The 23,839-nt window shown below is 39.9% G+C and overlaps 1 protein-coding gene across 2 annotated transcripts in view; it reads right to left on the reverse strand.

The window, feature by feature from the left end:
* Positions 1–1,415: 1,415 nt before the first annotated feature.
* The window catches only part of slc28a2.L (solute carrier family 28 (concentrative nucleoside transporter), member 2 L homeolog), a 60,034-nt gene continuing 37,610 nt past the window's right edge, over positions 1,416–23,839 (reverse strand). For both annotated transcript variants that reach the window (XM_018251024.2, NM_001093313.1), the window contains exons 8-18: positions 13,408–13,485; positions 12,443–12,523; positions 11,529–11,609; positions 9,663–9,788; positions 8,848–8,978; positions 8,076–8,244; positions 7,412–7,609; positions 5,731–5,812; positions 4,762–4,860; positions 4,558–4,672; positions 1,416–1,895 (exon numbers count right to left, since the gene is read on the reverse strand). In XM_018251024.2, coding sequence (XP_018106513.1) covers positions 1,772–1,895; positions 4,558–4,672; positions 4,762–4,860; positions 5,731–5,812; positions 7,412–7,609; positions 8,076–8,244; positions 8,848–8,978; positions 9,663–9,788; positions 11,529–11,609; positions 12,443–12,523; positions 13,408–13,485 — 1,284 coding nt within the window. In that variant the 3' untranslated portion in view covers positions 1,416–1,771. The remainder of the gene's footprint in view (positions 1,896–4,557; positions 4,673–4,761; positions 4,861–5,730; positions 5,813–7,411; positions 7,610–8,075; positions 8,245–8,847; positions 8,979–9,662; positions 9,789–11,528; positions 11,610–12,442; positions 12,524–13,407; positions 13,486–23,839) is intronic.

Below are 23,839 nucleotides of genomic sequence, written 5' to 3' on the forward strand. Positions count from 1 at the left end.
ACTTTTGATAAACAATCCAAAAGTCTCTGTTTCTATGCTTCTTATCCATGTTCTATTGTATTATTATTATTATTATTATTATTATTATTATTATAGTACTATTATACTTTTATATATTTGTTTAAATAATTTATAGTACAGTTATTTTTATGTTTCAAAAAATGTTGTTTTTTTATTACTAGACAATATTAATGTATGGAATCTATTATCTGGAATTTTCTGGACCCTGTGTTTTCCATACAAGGGATCTTTCCATAATATGGATCTTCATACCTTAAAGGGGTGGTTCAACTTTCAGTTACCTTTTATTATTTAATAGATAGTTTAATCATAAACACATTTTCAATTGGGCTTCTTTATATAAAGTTTTTGAATTGTTTACCTTCTTCTGTCTTCTGCTGAATAAAGCGCTAAATAACTCAAAAACTAGACATCATGCAACATAAAAACCAATTGCCTCGGAATTTCGCTATCTATGTCATACTAAAAGTTAATTCAAAGGAGAAGGAAAGTCGTTTCACACTTGGGGGTGCCAAATGTTAGGCACCCCTAAGTGAATGTATTTACTTAACTGAAACCCCAGGCCGGTGCTCCTATCAGCAGAAAACTGCACTGGCCCCGGGTTTATTCCAGTGAGCACCACGGAGTGTTCCTCTTCCTGCTTCCTCTTTCTTCCTGCGGCTGCACATGCGCATTAGAGTGAAGAGCTGAACATTAACTAAAAAGTCGGGAATTACGTTTAACTGCGCATGCGTTTGGCCTGGGAAATTTGAAGAAAGAAGAAGCCGGAAGATCACTCCGTGGTGGTTGCTGGAATAACCCTGGGCCGGTGCAGTTTTCTGTTGATAGGAGCTCCAGCCTGGAGTTTCAGGTAAGTAACTACATTCACTTGGGTGTGCCTAACATGTGGCACCACCAAGTGGTAAATGACTTTTCTCCTTTAAGGTGCACAACCACTTTACTTCTACTACAAAAAAATGTAAACATTAAATAAACCCAATAAGATTGTTTTGGCAACAATATGGATTCATGCAGCGTAGTTATCAAGTACGAGAAACTGTTTTATTATTACAGAGAAAAGGAAATACTTTTTTTAAAAAAATTATTATTTGTTTAAAATGGACTGTATATATTGGGTTTCTGGGTAAGAGACCCCATACTTTTAACTTTTCTTTCCCTGTACATATGAAAGGTCCAGAATGTAAGGTCCAGAATTATATATGGTGATTTTTACCCCTGAAGCATTTTCGATTTTAATACATACTGTACCATTGCTATTCAAAAACTATGTAAACATGACTTTTCTGAATTATTTTAGTGAATACACTGAATACATTGCCCAGGCTAACTTTTTGGATCCAGATTTCAGTAAATGTAGTAAACAACATGCTCTCTTTGGTATAAACATGCATTTGTCCTTTTAAAGATGCCTTTTATTATAAGCATGACTTTACAATAACTTTAGTTCCTCGTGTTCTTGGCACTTCATGAAACACTGAGATCAGCAGGGGTCTCATTTTACATAAAATAAAGTTAATGGGCTCCATATTTCCAAGTTCGGGGAAGAACACATATACACATGCTTTCTCCAGAAAGAGGTAGGTTATGGGTAAACAAAATATTATCTCAAACAAGTTCTTCCTTTCCATTCAATTAATGTAATCCACATAACAGTCAGGAAAGCAAAATGTTAATGCATAAATTAATTAGATTCTTTAGTGCAGTCCTCTTGTCATGCTGATGTGCTTGTTCCATACTTGAAAATAAATGTTTACATCCAGGTATTGCACACAGTGTTATTATAAAACATACAGCAATTTTCTACACCCAAGATAGCATTAGGCAAGTTTTCCCATCCATCTCCGAATGATAGTGTTCCATTAACGATTTGAGTGCTGTATGCGGGAAAAAAATGAATGTATTGAGATTGTTTCAAATGGCTAGACTGTGACAATGAAACATTCAGTTAAAAGTTATTTACTTGTCGATACAATCATGTCACAAGGATTTAATCTGATAAAATTAATGTTTAGGGGGGTTATTTAACTCCTAAGCCAAAAATCCAGAAAATTCATGATTTGTTTTATAAAATCTGACTTCTAAAAAAAAAAATCACACATTTTTCTGAATTTATTATACTCCGAGGATGGAAAAGTCTGAATCAGAAAATCCGGCATCACAGACCTGTCGAGGTTGCATATAAGTCAATGAGAGAAGTCCCAATGATTTTTTGATGTGTGCTGGGTTTCGTGTAATACCCAAAGTTTTCGGGCAAAAAAGCATAAGAAATTTGAGTTTTCGGATGACAAGTGTTCTTAAAGGAGAAGGAAAGCTATGGAGGCATTTTATTGCCAATAGATTAGCTGCAATAGTACAAGATAGAATGCTATATTTATTCTGTGGAATGTTTTACCATACCTGAGTAAAAAGCTCTAGAAGCTCTCTGTTGTTAAGCCATATTAGCTTGGTGTGACATCACTTCCTGCCTGAGCCTCTCCCTGCACACTTATAGCTCTGGGCTCAGATTACAGCAGAGAAGGGAGGGGGGGAGAGGAACAAACTGAGCATGCTCAAGCCCTAGCCCTGGAGGTTTAAGCTGAAACAGCACTACTTTGAGGGTTTACTGGTGTATTTATATAGACCTTTCTGATAAAGCTTACTTAATTTTAACCTTTCCGTCTCCTTTAAACCATAAAAGGAGGTACATGTGCATAAAGATACCATGTGCTCTTTTTTCACTTCTGTAAAACCGAAAATATCTTACTTGCATCATTCTTTTATAGCACTTCTACTTTGTTGGTATAATCCTACTGATAGCGGCACTGCTTTAACAAATATTTAAATGAGGAATACTGAAGCATTCCTAGCAGTTTAAAACTTCCCGATTTACCAAAACTTTTCTGACTGTTTACTGACTGTTATGAACATTTGCCACATCAATGACCCCTCTCAGTCCTGGCTGGCACACTTCACTCTCCATTTAAGCTCCTTTTTCCACGTGTAAAGATGGTCACTTCTGCCCTTACCTCTGGAATTTCCTTTGCTGAATTCCTCCATATGGAATTCTCTCTCAGCCTCTTCAAAAAGAAACTCTAACCCTAACTTTTCAAGCATTATCAGGTCCACGTTAGGGGCAGTGCCCAAACCTTTGTGCACAGCATCACTTTATACCCTCATCTTTGTGCCTGAATTTTAACCACTAAGTTAGATTGTTAGCTTAATGGGACAAAGGACCTCCTTCCTCTCATAGTACTTTTTATTTATCTATTGCAAAGTTTGTCATCCCTCTTTTGTTGTACTGAAAATATGTATAGTGTGTATATTAGTAGCACTAAATATATATATATATATATATATATATATATATATATATATATATATATATATATATATATATATATATATATATACACATACATACACACACACACACACACACATAGAGGCAAATTCACTAAGCATCGAAAATACGCTAGCAACGCCTTCGCCGCACTTCACCACACTCCGCCACACTTCGCCAGGGCGCAGCTAATTCACTAAAATCCGAAGTTGCGCTCAGGAAGGCGAAAGGTAGTGAAGTTGTGCTAGCGTTAATTCGTCAAGCAAAGTGAAGTTACGCTAGCGAGGCCTAATTTGCATACGGCGCCAAGTTAAAGTACAATGGACAAATATGTAGCAGCAAATACATTACATTACACAAGCCTGGGAAAGCTTCATAAAATAAAATAGAGTTGTTATTTTGCCATACACATGTGCCCACTGTATAGTTTAGGTGCCATATGTTAGGAAATGTAGGGGGGAAGGAGGGTACCCCCAAAAATATTTACGATCTTTTTCAGCCTATCACCCTTAAAAAAGTAAAAGACGCCAGCGTTTTTTGGAACTTTTTTTGAAGCAAGCCCTATCTACTCTATTGCACTTCGCCTGGTCTGACGCAAGAGGTAACGTTCAGTAAAATGCGCAAGTTACTGAATTAGCGTAGTTACCTCCCTTCGCCATAGCGCAACTTTGTCTGGCGTAAGGGTGTGAAGTAATGCTAAAGTAGGTCCACTTCGCTATCGAATTTACGCCAGCACCCATTAGTAAATTGGCAAAGTAACGAAATGACCTCACGCTGGCGAATTTGCACTAGCATTGGCCGATTCGTGCTTTAGTGAATTTGCCCCTAGGGATGCAGCGAATCCAGGTTCAGGAGTCGGCCATTTTCAGCAGGATTCAGCCAAATCCTTCTGCCCAGCCGAAACAAATCCAAATCCTAATTTGCATATGCAAATTAGGGGCAGTGAGGGAAATCTCATGACTTTTTGTCACAAAACAAGGAAGTAAAAAATGTTTTCTCCTTCCCACCGAATCCACTATTCGGAGGGAAGGGGTTTGGTATTCAGCTCAATCTTTTGCGAAGGATTCGGAGGTTTGGCCAAATCCAAAATAGTGGATTCGGTGCATCCCTAATATATACATATGAATTTGTGTATACTAAATCACATATCTTTTGACTAACAAGCAGGCCAAAGTAATTTGTCACTAAGTAAGATAAAGCACAGTAGTAAACCTTACCTATCATAAAGATTACTGCAGCAGGTAAAAAATTGGTAGCTTGTCTCGTTAATGAAATTTCCACTGGTCAATAAATCTTTGCAGTTTTCGATCCCTCGAGGGTTATATAAAATTCCTAAAAGAAGCAATTGCATCATAAGCCTTCTATTCAGACAGCAAGGCTCTATCTACTAAATATTAAAATGTATATTCTGTAGTTATTACCTGCTACACATGCATTGACAAATGATACGCACGCTCCAGTTAAAAGGGCTCGAAGAACCACCTTGGCAAGGTCACCCTTGCGTTCAGTCGCCATGGAAGCTGTAAAACAAAATCGTCATATTCTTCTGTATGAAGGGGGGACACGAATGCAGAGGAGAAAGCAGAAATTATGATCCTGATAATTCTGTTTTTAGAACTTTTGAAACCTTAAAGTAAAATAGAAGGTTATTATAAAGTAGAGTGCCCATAGATTAGATAACTAACGCCAAACCATTTTTTTTAAAGAAAAATATTTTTTTTAAAAAGCATTTATTTTTAATTTCTTATGCTTATCATTTTCACCTTTGAACCACAACCTCCATCCCGTCACAAAATACATTTCCTGCACAGAGGCACTTGTGGGGCTCCAGCCACAACGCTGTGGGCCTCCTGACAGGCTCCCTGCTCACCCAGTACTTACACCATTGTCACTATTTAGTGAGATGACAATTACATCAATGAAGGATAACAAAATAAAACACTAATAAATCAGAACAGGGCTGCCACCAAAAATCAGGATAAACCAAGAAATAAACAGTATTGTTTTCTTACCTCTATAGCTAGTGTAAAAAGAGTTGGGGAGCAACACAGGCATGCAAAAAGTTCCTGGGGGTGTCAATTCAGCAGCATCCAATTTTTCCCAGGCTTAACTGGAGTCTTTCTTTATTGTTATCTGGGACATATTAATTTGTATGCATGCTGTGTGAAACTAGTCATACTGAACATGCAACCAATCAAACTGCAGGATCATGGCTTCCAGTGAAAACATAATCAAATACAAGTCCAGGGGAACTGTTAGCAGTCCATTTTGAGGTTAAAAATGCACAAAGTGGTATTTGTTTTAATTGGCATCCACACATTACATAATTTTACACAAAAAGAATGCATTTGTAATTATACTTTATTTTTATATTAAAAAAATGCACTTACATAACCCTCCTAGCATAATTCCAATAGAACTAAAATTGGCAAATCCACAAAGAGCATACGTGGTGATCACCTCTGCTCGTTCCTGCAAAGTAAAATAAATAAATACATGAGATGTTTCACCAGTGTTGTCTCATTCTGCTACCAGAAAGATCTATCAAGAGTCGTAGTGAAAATTTGAATTAAGTTTATTTTAGTTTAATTAGACTAGGGAATAGTTAAAATTCGATCCGAGCTTTTAAAAAAAATTTAATTTTGAAATGTGTCATGTACTGGCCCTTTAATAATGCAAATTCCACTGTTCACCACTTTAATCCTGCCGAATTGCTGTTTTAGCCTATGGGGGACACCCTGGAATCAATTTGGAGTTGTTTGGTGGCATCCTGAAAATCTATTTTTTTTTTTCAGAGAAAAAACTTGAATCAAATTCGATTGAATTTTGATTAGAGTTTGCGGGTCGATCCCATTCATCCAAATTTAAAAAATTTCAATTGGTCGTTTTTAACTCGAAAATCGAGTTTATGGGAGTTTTCTAAAACTCCCATAAACTCTAAATTGGACTCTTAATAAATCTGCCCCCTAATGTTTGCTTGAAGCAGGGTTTTTGCTGTCCCTGCTGTCAGTATATTATTCCCTGTCTGGTTGTGGGAACAATATACTGAGTAACCTGAAGAAACATTAATAAAACAAAAAATGTAAAGTGAAACTTAATAGAATGTAAAGAAATTTTTTTGTTGACGTCAGCCTAAGCTTCATTGTGAGTCAACAGATATTTACTGTTGCAAATACCCTGCTTGGTAAGTATTGACAATATTTATGTGGAACACCGTATTGAAAATCCATGCCCATCCACTAACACCAAGATATAATTGGGCATTTATTTACCAGGAGCAGCTTCTAATGTGCAATTTTCAGACACAAATCTGCATATTTTTTCCCACACTCAGAATTTTAGGATTTTCTGTAGAAACATATTGATTTGTGACCACCCTATTTGCATCTAATGCATTTTTGTGAATTTGTTCAGTGAAGTTGCTGTCACCTTATTTCTGGCATGTGCCGTTAAAACATTAGCACTTAGCATTCAAATAACAGGCATAACAATCCTGCAGCAAAATATTGAAAGCTAATCAGCAGCTAAAATTGGTGAAGTTTCTTGAAACCTCAGTAACAGCGCGGGCAGGTACAATTCCAAATCCTAATAAACGGAATCAGGACAGAACCTAGCAGTGCTATTTAAACTAGAAATTCCATTATTTCGAAAATATCCCACAACATGTTTTGAGCTGTAGTTCTTTTTCAAGTGTAAAGAGATATGGCTCAAAACATGTCATGTGATACCTGTTTCTGCTGTGGATTAGCATGTGATTCTTTTGGCACAAGATTGTTGTACCTGTTAACCTGTTGACGCAGCCTCCAATGGGAACCCTGGAATTACTGTTATGTCCAGGGTCCAGCAACTATAGGGGTTCCCAAAGAAGACATATATCTTTAATGAATGGCATGACCATGTGCAACATTTGTGTCTATTTTAGCTCAATCACACTTGTGGCTGCATTCATAAATGTTACTTAGGGCCTTCTGAAATGACTTGTCTCTCCTACTTGCTTTTATATAATGACAAGTGTAGTTGCATATTGTTTCTTGTGCTTGAATATAAAAACCGATTATTTGGTGTACTTGCCGATATCCATTGCCTCTGTCCATCTATCCATTCATCAGCTCCGGATAAACGCAGATTCTTGTATTCCGATAATTGCCTGTAGGCCACAAACTCATTCAGAATGATCTTGGTCCCCAACATCTCGCCCACCATGCCAGCCTCATCCCACTTCACTCCCATCATGAAAGCAATTGGCATAAATATGTAGGACAGGATTAGCTTTAAAAAGATAAACACTGTGTTATGAATTTGCAGTATATACGCACCACAATCTACATCTGCTAGTTGATCTGATGAGACTGTGGTTTAAACAATTCAACTGACTAAGGACATATTTTAAATATTACTGATTTTATCAATCATATGTATGAATTTGTAATTCATCATAACAGATACTTTTACAATAAGCAGCAGAGACCTGTACTGTTAAAAAATATATTCATTCATTCATTAAGGTGGGTGTTAGTACTAACACCGCAATGAAAACGAATGTTCAACTACGCATTGATAAATATGTCAATTCCACCTTTGTGACTGCCAGGAAAGTGTTGATGAAAGTTGAGAAATAGTTGAATTGCTGGGAATCCTGCTAATAATAATAATAATAATACATAAGGACATTTTCTAACCTTTGCTTTCAGAATAAGTCATTTTGTGAATAATAATATTATCTCTATAATTTTACCTGGAGTGTTAGCTGTGGATAGTTCACCATTCCTCCCAGCCAGGAGAAAGCTGCATTAATAAACTCCAGTAGAGCCATAAATGCAATTAGATTGGCAGCAATGTTGGCTACTAACCCAACTGAGGCAGAAGCTCCATTACTAGCTGCTTCAAGCAAGTTCCGCTCTTCTCTGTAAACAAAAGGAAACATCAAATAAGTAGGTTGATATGTTTTGACACTTGCTCAAAATGGCATTTTATAAGGCACATAAATCAGTTGTTAAATTAATTGGTGTGTATTCTTTTACAACCATTGTTATCCATGTCTCTAAATACATTTTAATAGTAACAGAAGCTACTACTATGTAAGTCTAGAAGGCCCAGCACCCCAACTCCACTTAAGCAGTATTCTCACTAAATGCATTGTGCTGCCAACTCCATGTATGTTCTCCATTGTACTTGATGTTATAGCAGACTGACAAATGCCTTATTTTGTCTAAGACAGGGACCACCACTTCTGCATACCAAGTTGCAGATCTTGCTTGGTGTTATTTTATTGCTGCTATGACGCTGCTCTCTCCTTATGCCTTTGATCAAGAACAAATACCAGTAGGACTCATATATGTCCCCAAAAATTCCCCTATAGTAAAATTGTGCATAAACCAACTTTGTGACTGCAGTGATGCTGGAATTCTTAGGGGGGAAAACTGTAGTGTGGGAAAAAATATATAGGAATTTTCAAACTGGGAACATAATCTGAACTCAAGGAAATAATGGTGTGATTCCGGATTTACCCTTTCTCTATTATTACACCTTCTTCACTTTTGAATTTTGATTCTTCCACCTCAGGATAGACCAGCTTAGAAAGTGCAAGGGCACACGGAGCAGCCATGACAGAGGCAGCAATCAGTGAAGATGCATCAATCTGAAATTCAGAAGAAAACTATTTTTTTTGACCATATAAATAATATCTCAAAAATATCTAATATTTTACTAATCAAATATTTTCTGTACGTATTTTTTGAATATTATCATTCATTTTCTCAACAACATTTTTGTCTGGTTGGAGATAGCAAAAATCATTAAAAGGTATGACCAAAATGCAAATTGAAAAAAATCAGAGGACCTAGCTGAAAAGATCTAGACTTTCACTTGGTAAATTTTCACAGGGCACAGGGAGAAACCACCATTCTACCTTTTTATTTTAGGTCTTGCCTATTGATAAAGCACATGCATTGGATTTGCCTCAGGACCACTAGGAGTTCAAGAACCCCCAGCACTAAACTTCCTTTATTGTTTCTGTATATTAAAAAAAGAACTGTCTATCCAAACACAGACCTCTTCCATAGGGGAGGCAATTCTCTGCAATTCAATATTGCAAGTAGCCTATTCCTACCAGTGAACAGAGTTCAATATTTGTCATGAGGCTTGTCATGCAGGTCCATTTGGATTATGCACACTGTTTTTAATCCACAAAATTTTTCATAGAAAAGCACCTGCATATTTGGACAGTATCATAAGAATAGAAATAATCTATTACTCAGCATTTGTTATACCATTTAGGGCCTAACATACAGACTGAAAACAGCTAAATAGTGATGTATCTTACCCCAAATGAAATATAAGCACCCAGTACACTGCCTGCAATAGTGCCAAATCCCCCAGTCATCACAGCATGGATTTCTGATTTGGTCATATCTGGTAAATAAGGACGGATTAACAGTGGAGCTTCTGTCTGAAAGCAAAGCACATAAAGTTGCATTTTAAAGGGATAATATCAGCGCATTTTTTACATTATTAAAGTCCTAAACAGTTTTAGTTGCCAGCAATCTATTTGACTAAAGATGAGATTTAGTGATGACAAGTACATTTTACCTAATCGTAACAATTGTAGCAATAGATACCTCATGACAAAACATTACAAATCATTTAATATATAACAATTTACACTCTGTGTGCAATTTGCAATTGGGAATAAGGATTTGAATGGGTGACAAACTGACACATTTCTCAAAATATATGTGTCAATTTGTTGGCCATCAGGAATTTTTTTCTGACAAAATGAAAAACAATCAAACTGCTTGGAAATCCTTCTGGATTGCTCAGTTGGATCTTTGAAAAAAATCTGCTATGACTAGGCCATGAAAGTACATACCCTTCAAAAAAAAGAACTTTTTAAACTAAAAGCCTCAGGCTCAGACATGAGCTTGTATAACAGATCTGTGAAAAATACAAATTATAAAGCATATTGGCATATTGCAGCATGATCGGCTCAGCTGTAAATCAAAAAATTACAAGGAAACTAACTATATTCTATAGTTTTTTTAGTGATTAATCTGCTTTTTGAATCCTACATAAATTTTCCAGATTATAGGTCTCATTTATTAAACAGAGGCACAGTGCAAAATGCAGAGAGATAGCCAAAAAGTATCCCTTTTTTGCTTGCAATGCACCTTGTTTCCCCATATTGCAGCCACCAAAGTCAAATCACAATCTCTGTAGCTCTGGCATCAGGCAAAAGTTGAGTAATCGTGAAATCAAGTGAGATCCACTTGAACATTAATAAGCACCATTCCACAAGAACTTTCTGACTGTGCCAGACACACATTAATGTACAGGATTCCTTCACGGAGAAGGAAAGTTGTTTAGCACTTGTACAAGTGAATGTATTTACTTACCTGAAACCCCGGGCCGACAAGGAGCGATCCTCTTGCAGCTTCTTCTTTCTTCAAATTTCCCAGGGCAGACGCGTGAAAAAGCCGACTTTTTAGTTAAAGATCGGCCTGTCACACTAATGTGCATGCGCAGCCGCACGAAGAAAGCAGAAGCCAGAAGAGGATCACTCTGTGGTTCTCACTGGTATAACCCTGGGTTGGTGCAGTTTTCTGCTGATAGGAGCACCGGCCCAGGGTTTCAGGTAAGTAAATACATTCACTTGGGGGGTGCCTAACACTTGGCACCCCCAAGTGCTAAACGACTTTCCTTCACCTTTCATGACAGAAACTTACCGCTGCAGTGCTACAGAATTCTGGCAGGCCTTCTGCCACAGCACTGTTGACCTACCGACAGGCCGATGTACTTAAACCCACTGCTCTGCTTTGCAACTAAATGCAAATTCTATGTGTACTGCATCCTAATAAGAGCAATTTTGAGGTCATTATAAAGCATAGCACTTATACTGGCTAATGATAAATGAACCGTATTTTTGAAAGTGCTTGTTTAACTGTTATAATGTTATAAAACTGTAGTTAGAAAGGAGCAAGACAGAGTTACAATCCCTACAATCAACGAGTATTGGTAGTTTGGCATATCCATAGTCACAAAGGATGGAAGTGTATCAGACATAGATATAAAAGATAAACAAGTCACCTATGTCTCTATCTCTACTAGCTTGCAAATTAATCAGTTCATTATACAAACTGCAATCATTTTCTTACTAAGTATCTTTGCGTATTGAAATTGTATTGCTACTTACCTGCCCTACAAAAATGTTACCAGCTACACTTAACGATTCTGTAGCCGTGGTCCCCATTGTAACTTGCATGAACCAAGATATCTAGTGCAAAGGAAGATAAGGATTTTTTGAGAAGTCTCAAACAAACAAACAAAAATAAAGAGATCTGAAGTCAAATATATGAAATGCCACAAAACTGCTGCATGCATCTGCGCCTAGTACATTACCTATTCTGTGGTATTTAGTTGGTCCTCTGCATTGCTGTTTGTCAGTAATATAGAAGCACAGTTATTGAACTTGCTTGCATTCATCCATATGTAACATAGATGTTCTATAGGTGAACTGCATGTCTGGGTGTGGGAGTGTAATAGTTATATTCTGTATGGAGGAAGCCTCAGATATATGTTTTTTCCCATATGGGTGCATTTTAGGTTTAATCACAACAAGAATCAAAGGCAGGATGATAATGCTTTGGTCTCTCACACTCTGCCTGTCTGCTATAGCTTTTCCTGGTGCCTGATCTGAACTCTGAACGATTTATTAAAATCTAGCCTGATCTGCTTGCTCTGATTTCTAGAATGTTTATTAAAAGTGACCAAAGCTGTTTCTGATTTCCAGGATGTTTACAGACATTATCCTTTGCTGCCTGTTTCTCATTCACAATCTTGTTCTGTCGCGATATGCTCATCCTGCATGTATCCTAAGCAACATCTTCTTTTCTTTCCCTGGGCACCCTGTTTTACCCTTAAAAGTTACATCATTACATAATGATACACCCTATAGTATACTGTACATAAACTATACATAAACTACATAAATATACAGATACATGTTAACCTTATTGCTGATACCAGGAAAAGTACTGCATGTACTAAAATGGAATAAATACATATATATTTACTATATTGTTTCATTGCTTCCCATATGCCATTTACCTTAAGGATGACATACTGCATGAGCCCAACATAGTAAAGTACAGACATGACACAGCTGAAGAAGACCACAATAGGAAGTGCCTGAAATAAAAAATAAGCTATTATAAGTACACAGCAAAACAGCAAAAAACATTTTTTAAGTGTAAGAACAGACAGGGATCTGGGCTCTTTGTCCCCTGTGAGTTTACTCATACAATCACGACAAAAGGCATGAGACAGCAGGTAAGATATGAATAAGAAAGGGGAGACTGAAGGAAAGCGGGACAGAGCAAGAGAGCACTGAAGGTGGGTGAAAAGGTTAGGAGGAAAAAGTGGGATCGACACCGTAGACAAAGTCGGATTGGAGACGCAGGTGCCAATATTGACCTGTTGCCTTCTGTCCAAAACCTTGAAAACTAACATGCCCCTTTGCTCATTCAGAACACTTGCTTTGCTCATCTCAAGTTAAGATCTGGCGGCATCTGAGTAGCTGAGGGCTCCTCCCGAGGCAAAAGATGGTCGCTACATGGCTTATGATTGAGCTGTGACCAGGGAGCCTAGCACTGAATTTAGGGAGCCATACGTGATACTAGTTAAGAAGCCAAGAGAAAACAGAATAAAACCCTCAGAACTTGGGGCAAAACTTGACTCAAAATTACAAATATTATGTAACTCAAAATTTTTTTATAAAATTAGAAAATCTATTCAAAAACTCTTATTGAAATAAATTTATACAGCCCCATTGTACTCCTAGGTTAAAGGATATTTATAATTTGAGAGGGGGAAAAGTAGTCTAACAGATTGCAAATGCCAAAAATTATTTCAAATAAACTAACATTTGCACAGATAGAAGGACTCCACTGGAGATGTTGAATATATTGTTAACTGTGGCAACACCCTAATGCTGTCTGATGAGCTATTTGAAATTAAACACAGTTGAAAACTGAGAGTTTTTGCTAAGCATGTTTTCATTTATTATTACATACCTGAAAAGCAAACACCTCCTGAATGAGTGTAGTTCCAAACACAAATCCTGAGCCAGCAGTTGTATAGTTCAGGAAAATCTAGGTATAAAATAATTATCCAGTAATGCAAACAGATTCAGGTTAACAAAAAAGTATGAATAGTTTCTATATATATATATATATATATATATATATATATATATATATATATATATATATATATATATATATATATATATATATATATATATATATATATATATATATATATGTTATTCACTTTGGTGGAGCTATGTTATAGAGATATAGATTGAGTACTAGAGAGTATAGTTTATGGACCTACTCTACTACCAGGCCCTGCAGTGAGGTTTATTAGATCCTGCTATGGTCCAGAGTTGCAGATTACTTTCCACAATATGTTTAGGCATATCAACTTAGCTAGTAACATTATGTGTTTTATATTGTTAAATGTTCTAAGGAATCCAGATTAGGGATGTAGCGAACGTCGGAAAAAAAGTTCGCGAACATATTCGCGAACTTGCGCAAAAATGCGAGCGGTTCGCGAACGGTTCGCGAACCCCATAGACTTCAATGGGAAGGCGAACTTTAACATCTAGAAAAGACATTTCTGGCCAGAAAAATGATTTTAAAGTTGTTTAAAGGGTGCAACGACCTGGACAGTGGCATGCCAGAGGGGGATCAAGGGCAAAAATGTATCTGAAAAATCTGCCTGTGTGTGCTTGGAAGAGATAGTGTAGGGGGAGAGCTGTTAGTGATTTCAGGGACAGATGATAGTAAGCTTGCTGGCTAGTAATCTGCTTGATACTGCTCTGTATTGGAGGGACAGAAGTCTGCAGGGATTTGAGGGACATTTTAGCTTAGGTAGCTTTGCTGGCTAGTAATCTACTGTTCTCTTTAAACAACTGCCATACGTTGACCTTGTAGGCATTGTTTGCCCAGTTTTTTTGGACGCAGCCACTGAAGCACAGTTGCCAGAAAAAATATGCCATATAAATGCTGAAAATAGTAATTTTTCGCCATACGTTGACCTTGTAGACATTGTTTGCCCAGTTTTTTTGGACGCAGCCACTGAAGCACAGTTGCCAGAAAAATTATGCCATATAAATGCTGAAAATATAAATTTTTTTGGTTGCAGCCACTGAAGCACAGAGGCCAGAAAAATTATGCCATATAAATGCAGAAAATATGCATTTTTTTGGTCGCAGCCACTGAAGCACAGTTGCCAGAAAAATTATGCCATATAAATGCTGAAAATATAAATTTTTTTGGTTGCAGCCACTGAAGCACAGAGGCCAGAAAAATTATGCCATATAAATGCAGAAAATATGCATTTTTTTGGTCGCAGCCACTGAAGCACAGTTGCCAGAAAAAATATGCCATATAAATGCTGAAAATAGTCATTTTTTGCCATATACGTTGAGTCAACGTATGGCAAAAAATTACTATTTTCAGCATTTATATGGCATATTTTTTCTGGCCTCTGTGCTTCAGTGGCTGCGGCCAAAAAAACTGGGCAAACAATGCCTACAAGGTCAACGTCGTTGACCTTGTAGGCATTGTTTGCCCAGTTTTTTTGGCCGCAGCCACTGAAGCACAGAGGCCAGAAAAAATATGCCATATAAATGCTGAAAATAGTAATTTTTTTGGTCGCAGCCACTGAAGCACAGTTGCCAGAAAAATTATGCCATATAAATGCTGAAAATATAAATTTTTTTGGTTGCAGCCACTGAAGCACAGAGGCCAGAAAAATTATGCCATATAAATGCTGAAAATATAAATTTTTTTGGTTGCAGCCACTGAAGCACAGAGGCCAGAAAAATTATGCCATATAAATGCAGAAAATATGCATTTTTTTGGTCGCAGCCACTGAAGCACAGTTGCCAGAAAAATTATGCCATATAAATGCAGAAAATATGCATTTTTTTGGACGCAGCCACTGAAGCATAGAGATGTCGCGAACTGTTCGCCGGCGAACTTGTTCGCGCGAACATCGGGTGTTCGCGCTCGCCGGAAGTTCGCGAACGTCGCGCGACGTTCGCCATTTTGGGTTCGCCATTGTTGGCGCTTTTTTTTGCCCTCTCACCCCAGACCAGCAGGTACATGGCAGCCAATCAGGAAGCTCTCCCCTGGACCACTCCCCTTCCCTATAAAAACCGAAGCCCTGCAGCGTTTTTTCACTCTGCCTGTGTGTGCTGAAGAGATAGTGTAGGGAGAGAGCTGCTGCCTGTTAGTGATTTCAGGGACAGTTGAAAGTTTGCTGGCTAGTAATCGTTTTGATACTGCTCTGTTATTGGAGGGACAGAAGTCTGCAGGGGTTTGAGGGACATTTTAGCTTAGGTAGCTTTGCTGGCTAGTAATCTACCTTCTACTGCAGTGCTCTGTATGTAGCTGCAGTGGGCAGCTGTCCTGCTTCTGATCTCATCTGCTGACTGCTGCAATAACAGTAGTCCTTGTAAGGACTGCTTTTATTTATTTTTTTGTTGTTTTACTACTACTACTACTACTACTACTATAAGAGCCCAGTGCTATTAGTCTAGCAGTGTTGGGGAGTGGGACTGGTGTGCTAATCTGCTGCTCCTAGTAGTTCAGCAGCACCAACTTTAATTTTTTTTTTTTAATATTCATTTTTTTTTATTTTACTTTTTTTTATTTTACTACCGCTGTAGTAGTGTATAAGTTGACCTTTTAGGCATTATTTGCCCTGTAGGCATTATTTGCACACTGTTTTCTTCAACCCGCCATCGAGCTGTGTGACCTTGTTCCCATTCTGTCTAAATATCCATAATATTACCGTCTCCAGAAAAAACACCGGAGTGACTTTTTTCAAGCAGCATTCATATATTTTACGTAATCCGTATCCACCGCTGTAGTAGTGTATACGTTGACCTTGTAGGCATTGTTTGCCCAGTTTTTTGGCCGCAGCCACTGAAGCACAGAGGCCAGAAAAAATATGCCATATAAATGCTGAAAATAGTCATTTTTTGCCATACGTTGACTCAACGTATATGGCAAAAAATTACTATTTTCAGCATTTATATGGCATATTTTTTCTGGCAACTGTGCTTCAGTGGCTGCGTCCAAAAAAACTGGGCAAACAATGCCTACAAGGTCAACGTATGGCAGTTGTTTAAAGAGAACAGTAGATTACTAGCCAGCAAAGCTACCTAAGCTAAAATGTCCCTCAAATCCCTGCAGACTTCTGTCCCTCCAATACAGAGCAGTATCAAGCAGATTACTAGCCAGCAAACTTACTATCATCTGTCCCTGAAATCACTAACAGCTCTCCCCCTACACTATCTCTTCCAAGCACACACAGGCAGATTTTTCAGATACATTTTTGCCCTTGATCCCCCTCTGGCATGCCACTGTCCAGGTCGTTGCACCCTTTAAACAACTTTAAAATCATTTTTCTGGCCAGAAATGTCTTTTCTAGATGTTAAAGTTCGCCTTCCCATTGAAGTCTATGGGGTTCGCGAACCGTTCGCGAACCGCTCGCGTTTTTGCGCAAGTTCGCGAATATGTTCGCGAACTTTTTTTCCGACGTTCGCTACATCCCTACTGAAGCACAGTTGCCAGAAAAAATATGCCATATAAATGCTGAAAATAGTCATTTTTTGCCATACGTTGACCTTGTAGACATTGTTTGCCCAGTTTTTTTGGTTGCAGCCACTGAAGCACAGAGGCCAGAAAAAATTAAACCAGTAGGGTTTGCACCCTAGTTTGTAACGGTGGCGGAGGGAGGAGGAGGACGCTAAAGGACAGCTGTGTGTGGAGTCATGAGGCTTGAAGAGAAGGACAGCTGCATAGAAGTCAGAACAAGTCTTCCGGCGTGCAGTAACCCTCCGAGATCCACCCCTCATTCATTTTAATAAAGGTCAGGTAATCGACACTTTTGTGACCTAGGCGAGTTCTCTTCTCAGTTACAATCCCTCCTGCTGCACTGAAGGTCCTTTCTGAGAGCACACTTGAGGCTGGGCAAGACAAGAGGTTCATGGCAAATTGTGACAGCTCTGGCCACAGATCAAGCCTGCGCACCCAGTAGTCCAGGGGTTCATCGCTCCTCAGAGTGTCGATATCTGCAGTTAATGCCAGGTAGTCCGCTACCTGCCGGTCGAGGCGTTCTTTGAGGGTGGATCCAGAAGGGTTGTGGCGCTGCCTTGGACAGAAAAACATTTGCATGTCTGACGTTACAGACTGGCCAAAGGGCTTTGTCCTTGCAGGTGTGCTCGTGGCAGGATTACTGGCACCTCTGCCCCTGGAATGTTGATGAGTTCCTGAAGTGACATCACCCTTAAAAGCATTGTACAACATGTTTTGCAGGCTGGTTTGTAAATGCCGCATCTTTTCGGACTTGTGGTATGTTGGTAACATTTCTGACACTTTATGCTTGTACCGAGGGTCTAGTAGCGTTGCGACCCAGTACAGGTCCTTCTCCTTAAGCCTCTTGATACGGGGGTCCTTCAACAGGCATGACAGCATGAAAGACCCCATTCTCACAAGGTTGGATGCAGAGCTATCCATCTCCGCTTCCTCATTATCAAGGACTGCATCATCCACGGTCTCCTCCCCCCAGCCACGTACAAGACCAGGGGTCCCCAAAAGGTCACCACTAGCCCCCTGGGAAGCCTGCTCCTGTTGGTCCTCCTCCTCCTCCTCCACAAAGCCACCTTCCTCCTCTGACTCCACTTCTGGCACCTCTCCCTGCGTTGCAGCAGGTGCCTGGGTTCGTTCTGGTGATTCCGACCAGAAATCGTGCGCTTCCAGCTCCTCGTCACGCTGGTCTACAGCCTCATCTGTCACTCGTCGCACGGCACGCTCCAGGAAGAAAGCGAAGGGTATTAGGTCGCTGATGGTGCCTTCGGTGCGACTGACCATATTTGTCACCTCTTCAAAAGGTCGCATGAGCCTGCAGGCATCGCGCATAAGCACCCAGTAACGGGGGAAAAAAATCCCCAGCTGTGCAGATCCAGTCCTACCACCCAGTTCAAAAAGGTACTCGTTGACGGCCCTTTGTTGTTGCAGCAGACGTTCCAACATAAGGAGCGTTGAATTCCAGCGAGTCTGGCTGTCAGAAATCAAACGCCTGACTGGCATGTTGTAGCGCTGCTGAATGTCAGCAAGGCGTGCCATGGCTGTGTAGGAACGTCTGAAATGGGCCGACACCTTTCTGGACTGGGTGAGAACGTCCTGGAATCCTGGGTACTTGGAGACAAAACGTTGGACTATTAAATTTAACACATGTGCCATGCAGGGCACATGTGTTAAATTGCCTAGTCTCAACGCTGCCAACAGATTGCTTCCATTGTCACACACCACTTTTCCGATCTGCAGTTGGTGTGGGGTCAGCCACCGATCGGCCTGTGACTGCAGAGATGACAGGAGTACAGATCCGGTATGGTTTTTGCTTTCCAGGCACGTCATCCCCAAGACAGCGTGACAACGGCGTACCTGGCACGTCGAATAGCCTAGGGGGAGCTGGGGGTGCACAGGTGTGGAGGAGGAGAAGGAGGACCCAGCAGCAGAGTAAGAAGAAGAAGAAGACGAGGTAGAGAGCGATGGAGGAGTAGAGGTGGTGGCAGAACCGCGTGCAATCCGTGGCGGTGACACCAACTCCACTGTTGTTGTTGAGCTACCCATTCCCTGCTTCCCAGCCATTACCAAGTTCACCCAGTGGGCAGTGTAGGTGACATACCTGCCCTGACCATGCTTGGAGGACCATGCGTCAGTAGTCATATGGACCTTTGGCCCAACACTAAGTGACAGAGATGCGGTAACTTGGCTCTGCACATGTTGGTACAGGTGTGGTATTCCCTTTTTAGAAAAAAAATTGCGGCTGGGTACCTTCCACTGCGGTGTCCCAATTGCTACAAATTTGCGGAAGGCCTCAGAGTCCACCAGCTGGTATGGTAAAAGCTGGCGGGCTAAGAGTGCAGACAAGCCAGCTGTCAGACGCCGGGCAAGGGGGTGACAGTCAGACATTGGCTTCTTACGCTCAAACATGGCCTTCACAGAAACTTGGCTGGTGGCAGATGACTGGGAATGGGAACAGGTGGTCAAGGTGGAAGGCGGAGTGGAGGGTGGTTCAGACGGGTCAAGGAGAGCAGAGGTAGAGCAGTAAGATGCTGGACCAGAAGGAGTGTGGCTTTTAGTTTGCCTGTTGCCTTTGAGGTGTTGCTCCCAAAGTGCTTTGTGCTTGCCGCTCATGTGCCTTCGCATAGAAGTTGTACCTATGTGGCTGTTGGGCTTACCAAGGCTCAGTTTCTGACTGCACTCATTGCAAATTACAATGCTTTTGTCAGAGGCACACACATTAAAAAAATCCCACACTGCTGACTTTTTGGAAGTGTGCGATCTGGCGGTAACAGTAGAAGTTGGCGGAGTTGGCGGTATTGGCGGCAATGGCGGGTGCGTTGGCCGGCTGAACACAGGTGCCGATACATGTTGTTGCCCTGCTGATCCCTGCGGGCTGTCCTCCCTGCTTCTTCTAAGTCTTATTCTCCTACTGCCTCTCTGACTCTCCGTCTCTCCATCTGAACTACCCTCCTCTTGCTCTCTTCTACTAGGCACCCACAAAACATCAATCTCCTCATCATCATTCTCCTCAGATGCATCAATTTCTTCTGACACATCACAGAAGGAAGCAGCAGCGGGGACCTCCTCCTCATCACTCATTATGTCCATCTCTATCGTGTTCTCTGCCAGAATTAAATCTGGTGTAAGGTCCTCATCTCCTTCATCTTCTTCTGGCAATAATGGTTGCGCATTACTCAGTTCAAGAAACTCATTGGAAAATAACTCCTCTGACCCCAGTGAAGAAGGGGCACCGGTGGTGGAGGAAGTGTTACGTGGGGTGGCCATAGCAGTGGAGGATGAGGAGGATGTTGTGGTAAAGTTAGAAACGGTAGAGGATGGGGTGTGCTGTGTAAGCCAGTCAACTACCTCTTCAGCATTTTGGGAGTTCAGGGTCATTGGCTTTTTAAAACTGGGAAATTTGCTAGGGCCACAGGATTGCATAGCAGCACGGCCCCTAGCACGGCCTCTGCGTGGCGGCCTGCCTTTGCCTGGCATTATTTTTAAAAAAACAACAACAACAACAAAAACTCAGTTGGTTTTTCTGGAAACGATAATACACACAGCTAGATGGCGGGTTGAAGAAAACACTGTGCAAATAATGCCTACAAAGTCAACGTATACACTACTACAGCGGTGGATACGGATTACGTAAAATATATGAATGCTGCTTGAAAAAAAGTAACTCAAGTGGTTTTTCTAGAGACGATAATATTATCAATATTTAGACAAAATGTGAACAAGCTCACACAGCTCGATGGCGGGTTGAAGAAAACACTGTGCAAATAATGCCTACAAGGCCAACGTATACACTATTACAGCGGTGGATACGGATTACGTAAAATATATGAATGCTGCTTGAAAAAAGTGACTCCGGTGTTTTTTCTGGAGACGGTAATATTATGGATATTTAGACAGAATGGGAACAAGGTCACACAGCTCGATGGCGGGTTGAAGAAAACAGTGTGCAAATAATGCCTACAAGGCCAACGTATACACTACTACAGCGGTGGATACGGATTACGTAAAATATATGAATGCTGCTTGAAAAAGTGACTCCGGTGTTTTTTCTGGAGACGGTAATATTATGGATATTTAGACAGAATGGGAACAAGGTCACACAGCTCGATGGCGGGTTGAAGAAAACAGTGTGCAAATAATGCCTACAAGGCCAACGTATACACTACTACAGCGGTGGATACGGATTACGTAAAATATATGAATGCTGCTTGAAAAAAGTGACTCCGGTGTTTTTTCTGGAGACGGTAATATTATGGATATTTAGACAGAATGGGAACAAGGTCACACAGCTCGATGGCGGGTTGAAGAAAACAGTGTGCAAATAATGCCTACAAGGCCAACGTATACACTACTACAGCGGTGGATACGGATTACGTAAAATATATTATGGCTGCTTGAAAAAGTGACTCCGGTGTTTTTTCTGGAGACGGTAATATTATGGATATTTAGACAGAATGTGAACAAGGTCACACAGCTCGATGGCGGGTTGAAGAAAACAGTGTGCAAATAATGCCTACAGGGCAAATAATGCCTAAAAGGTCAACTTATACACTACTACAGCGGTAGTAAAATAAAAAAAAGTAAAATAAAAAAAAATGAATATTAAAAAAAAAAAATTAAAGTTGGTGCTGCTGAACTACTAGGAGCAGCAGATTAGCACACCAGTCCCACTCCCCAACACTGCTAGACTAATAGCACTGGGCTCTTATAGTAGTAGTAGTAGTAGTAGTAGTAAAACAACAAAAAAATAAATAAAAGCAGTCCTTACAAGGACTACTGTTATTGCAGCAGTCAGCAGATGAGATCAGAAGCAGGACAGCTGCCCACTGCAGCTACATACAGAGCACTGCAGTAGAAGGTAGATTACTAGCCAGCAAAGCTACCTAAGCTTAAATGTCCCTCAAACCCCTGCAGACTTCTGTCCCTCCAATAACAGAGCAGTATCAAAACGATTACTAGCCAGCAAACTTTCAACTGTCCCTGAAATCACTAACAGGCAGCAGCTCTCTCCCTACACTATCTCTTCAGCACACACAGGCAGAGTGAAAAAACGCTGCAGGGCTTCGGTTTTTATAGGGAAGGGGAGTGGTCCAGGGGAGAGCTTCCTGATTGGCTGCCATGTACCTGCTGGTCTGGGGTGAGAGGGCAAAAAAAAGCGCCAACAATGGCGAACCCAAAATGGCGAACGTCGCGCGACGTTCGCGAACTTCCGGCGAGCGCGAACACCCGATGTTCGCGCGAACAAGTTCGCCGGCGAACAGTTCGCGACATCTCTAATCCAGATGGTAATTCTGTCTGCATTTGTTGCAACACTTTCTAATAGATAAGACTTGATACACTGGAATGAGATATTGTATATAAAAATATGTTTTGCAAAATTTTTGCACGATCTTTTAAGCTGTTCACTTGTAGTTTTAATATAAAAATTTATTCTTATTCTCACCAGTGGCCATACATATGGATTTCGAATACAGGCTAAGATATATTGGCCACATATATCAGCAACGACAGTCCAACTCAAAAGTAATTATTATTACAAAGGGAGGCATATTGGACTTTTGAGTTGGAATGTGTCTCTCCTCTTGGATTAAATAGTGCGTTGCAGTTAAACTGCTTTCTCTCTGGGTGACTAATATATTCTGTCATACAGATGGGGACACGATTATGTATGGACCAGCATCGTTGCTGATAGGGAATATCCTCTGGAAGTATACCTAGATGTTGAGTTTTTTATTTGTTGGAAGTTGTGCTCGCCCCTTCATTATATGTGGGGTAATTTTAGGTTTTGATTAGATGCTTTTCCACTCATTTATAAACTTATAGTATAGGGGTAGATGTATTTACTATGGGGGATCCCTGAAACAGAATTAGCATTAAAGATTACTGATATGGCTAACATGGTTATGAATATCTGTTGATTTTAAAGTATTTTTACCATTTTCCATATTCACTTATTTAATATGTATTTATGATATTATGATATTACTACATTAGCACATGTCACTTTGGTATTATATATTTAATGATATCCTTGAAAATATTTTTAAAAATATCCTTAACTTTAAGGGGCCGATTCACTAACTTCGAGTGAAGGATTCGAAGGTAAAAAACTTTGAATTTCGAATTTTTTTTTGGGCTACTTTGACCTTCGACTACGACTTCGAATCGAAGGATTCGTAGTAAAAATTGTTCGACTATTTGACCATTCGATAGTCGAAGTACTGTCTCTTTAAAAAAAACTTCGACCCCCTAGTTCGCCATCTAAAAGCTACCGATGTCAATGTTAGCCTATGGGGAAGGTCCCCATAGCCTTGCCTAACTTTTTTTGATCGAAGGATATTCCTTCGATAGTTGGATTAAAATCCTTCGAATCGTTCGATTCGAAGGATTTTATCTTTCGATCGAAGGAATTATACTTCGATCGTTCGATCTAACTATCTGCGCTAAATCCTTCAACTTCGATATTCGAAGGATTTTAATTCCTAGTCGAATATCGAGGGTTAATTAACCCTCGATATTCGACCCTTAGTGAATCGGCCCCTTATTCTATTTAACTGCACTATCATTTGATGATGCATATGGTGCACCAATCACTTTAATGCTATTTCACAAATGTGTGAACACTTGCTTATGGTAATTGTTTGATTGGCTATATATAGTACACTAATTGAGAGGTGTGGTTGCCTTAAGAAAGCTCCCAATAGGGACCGAAATGTCACGTTGGCTGTATACGCTTTTCTCTAATACACTTTTTTGATTTTTCAAGTTTAACCTGTGTTTTGCTGGTTTCTTTCCATGGACATGTATTAATGTTTAAACCGTGCAACCGGGTGTAATTTGG

The sequence above is a fragment of the Xenopus laevis genome, chromosome 3L (genome assembly GCF_017654675.1).
Source record: "Xenopus laevis strain J_2021 chromosome 3L, Xenopus_laevis_v10.1, whole genome shotgun sequence".
Taxonomy (NCBI): Eukaryota; Metazoa; Chordata; class Amphibia; order Anura; family Pipidae; genus Xenopus; species Xenopus laevis.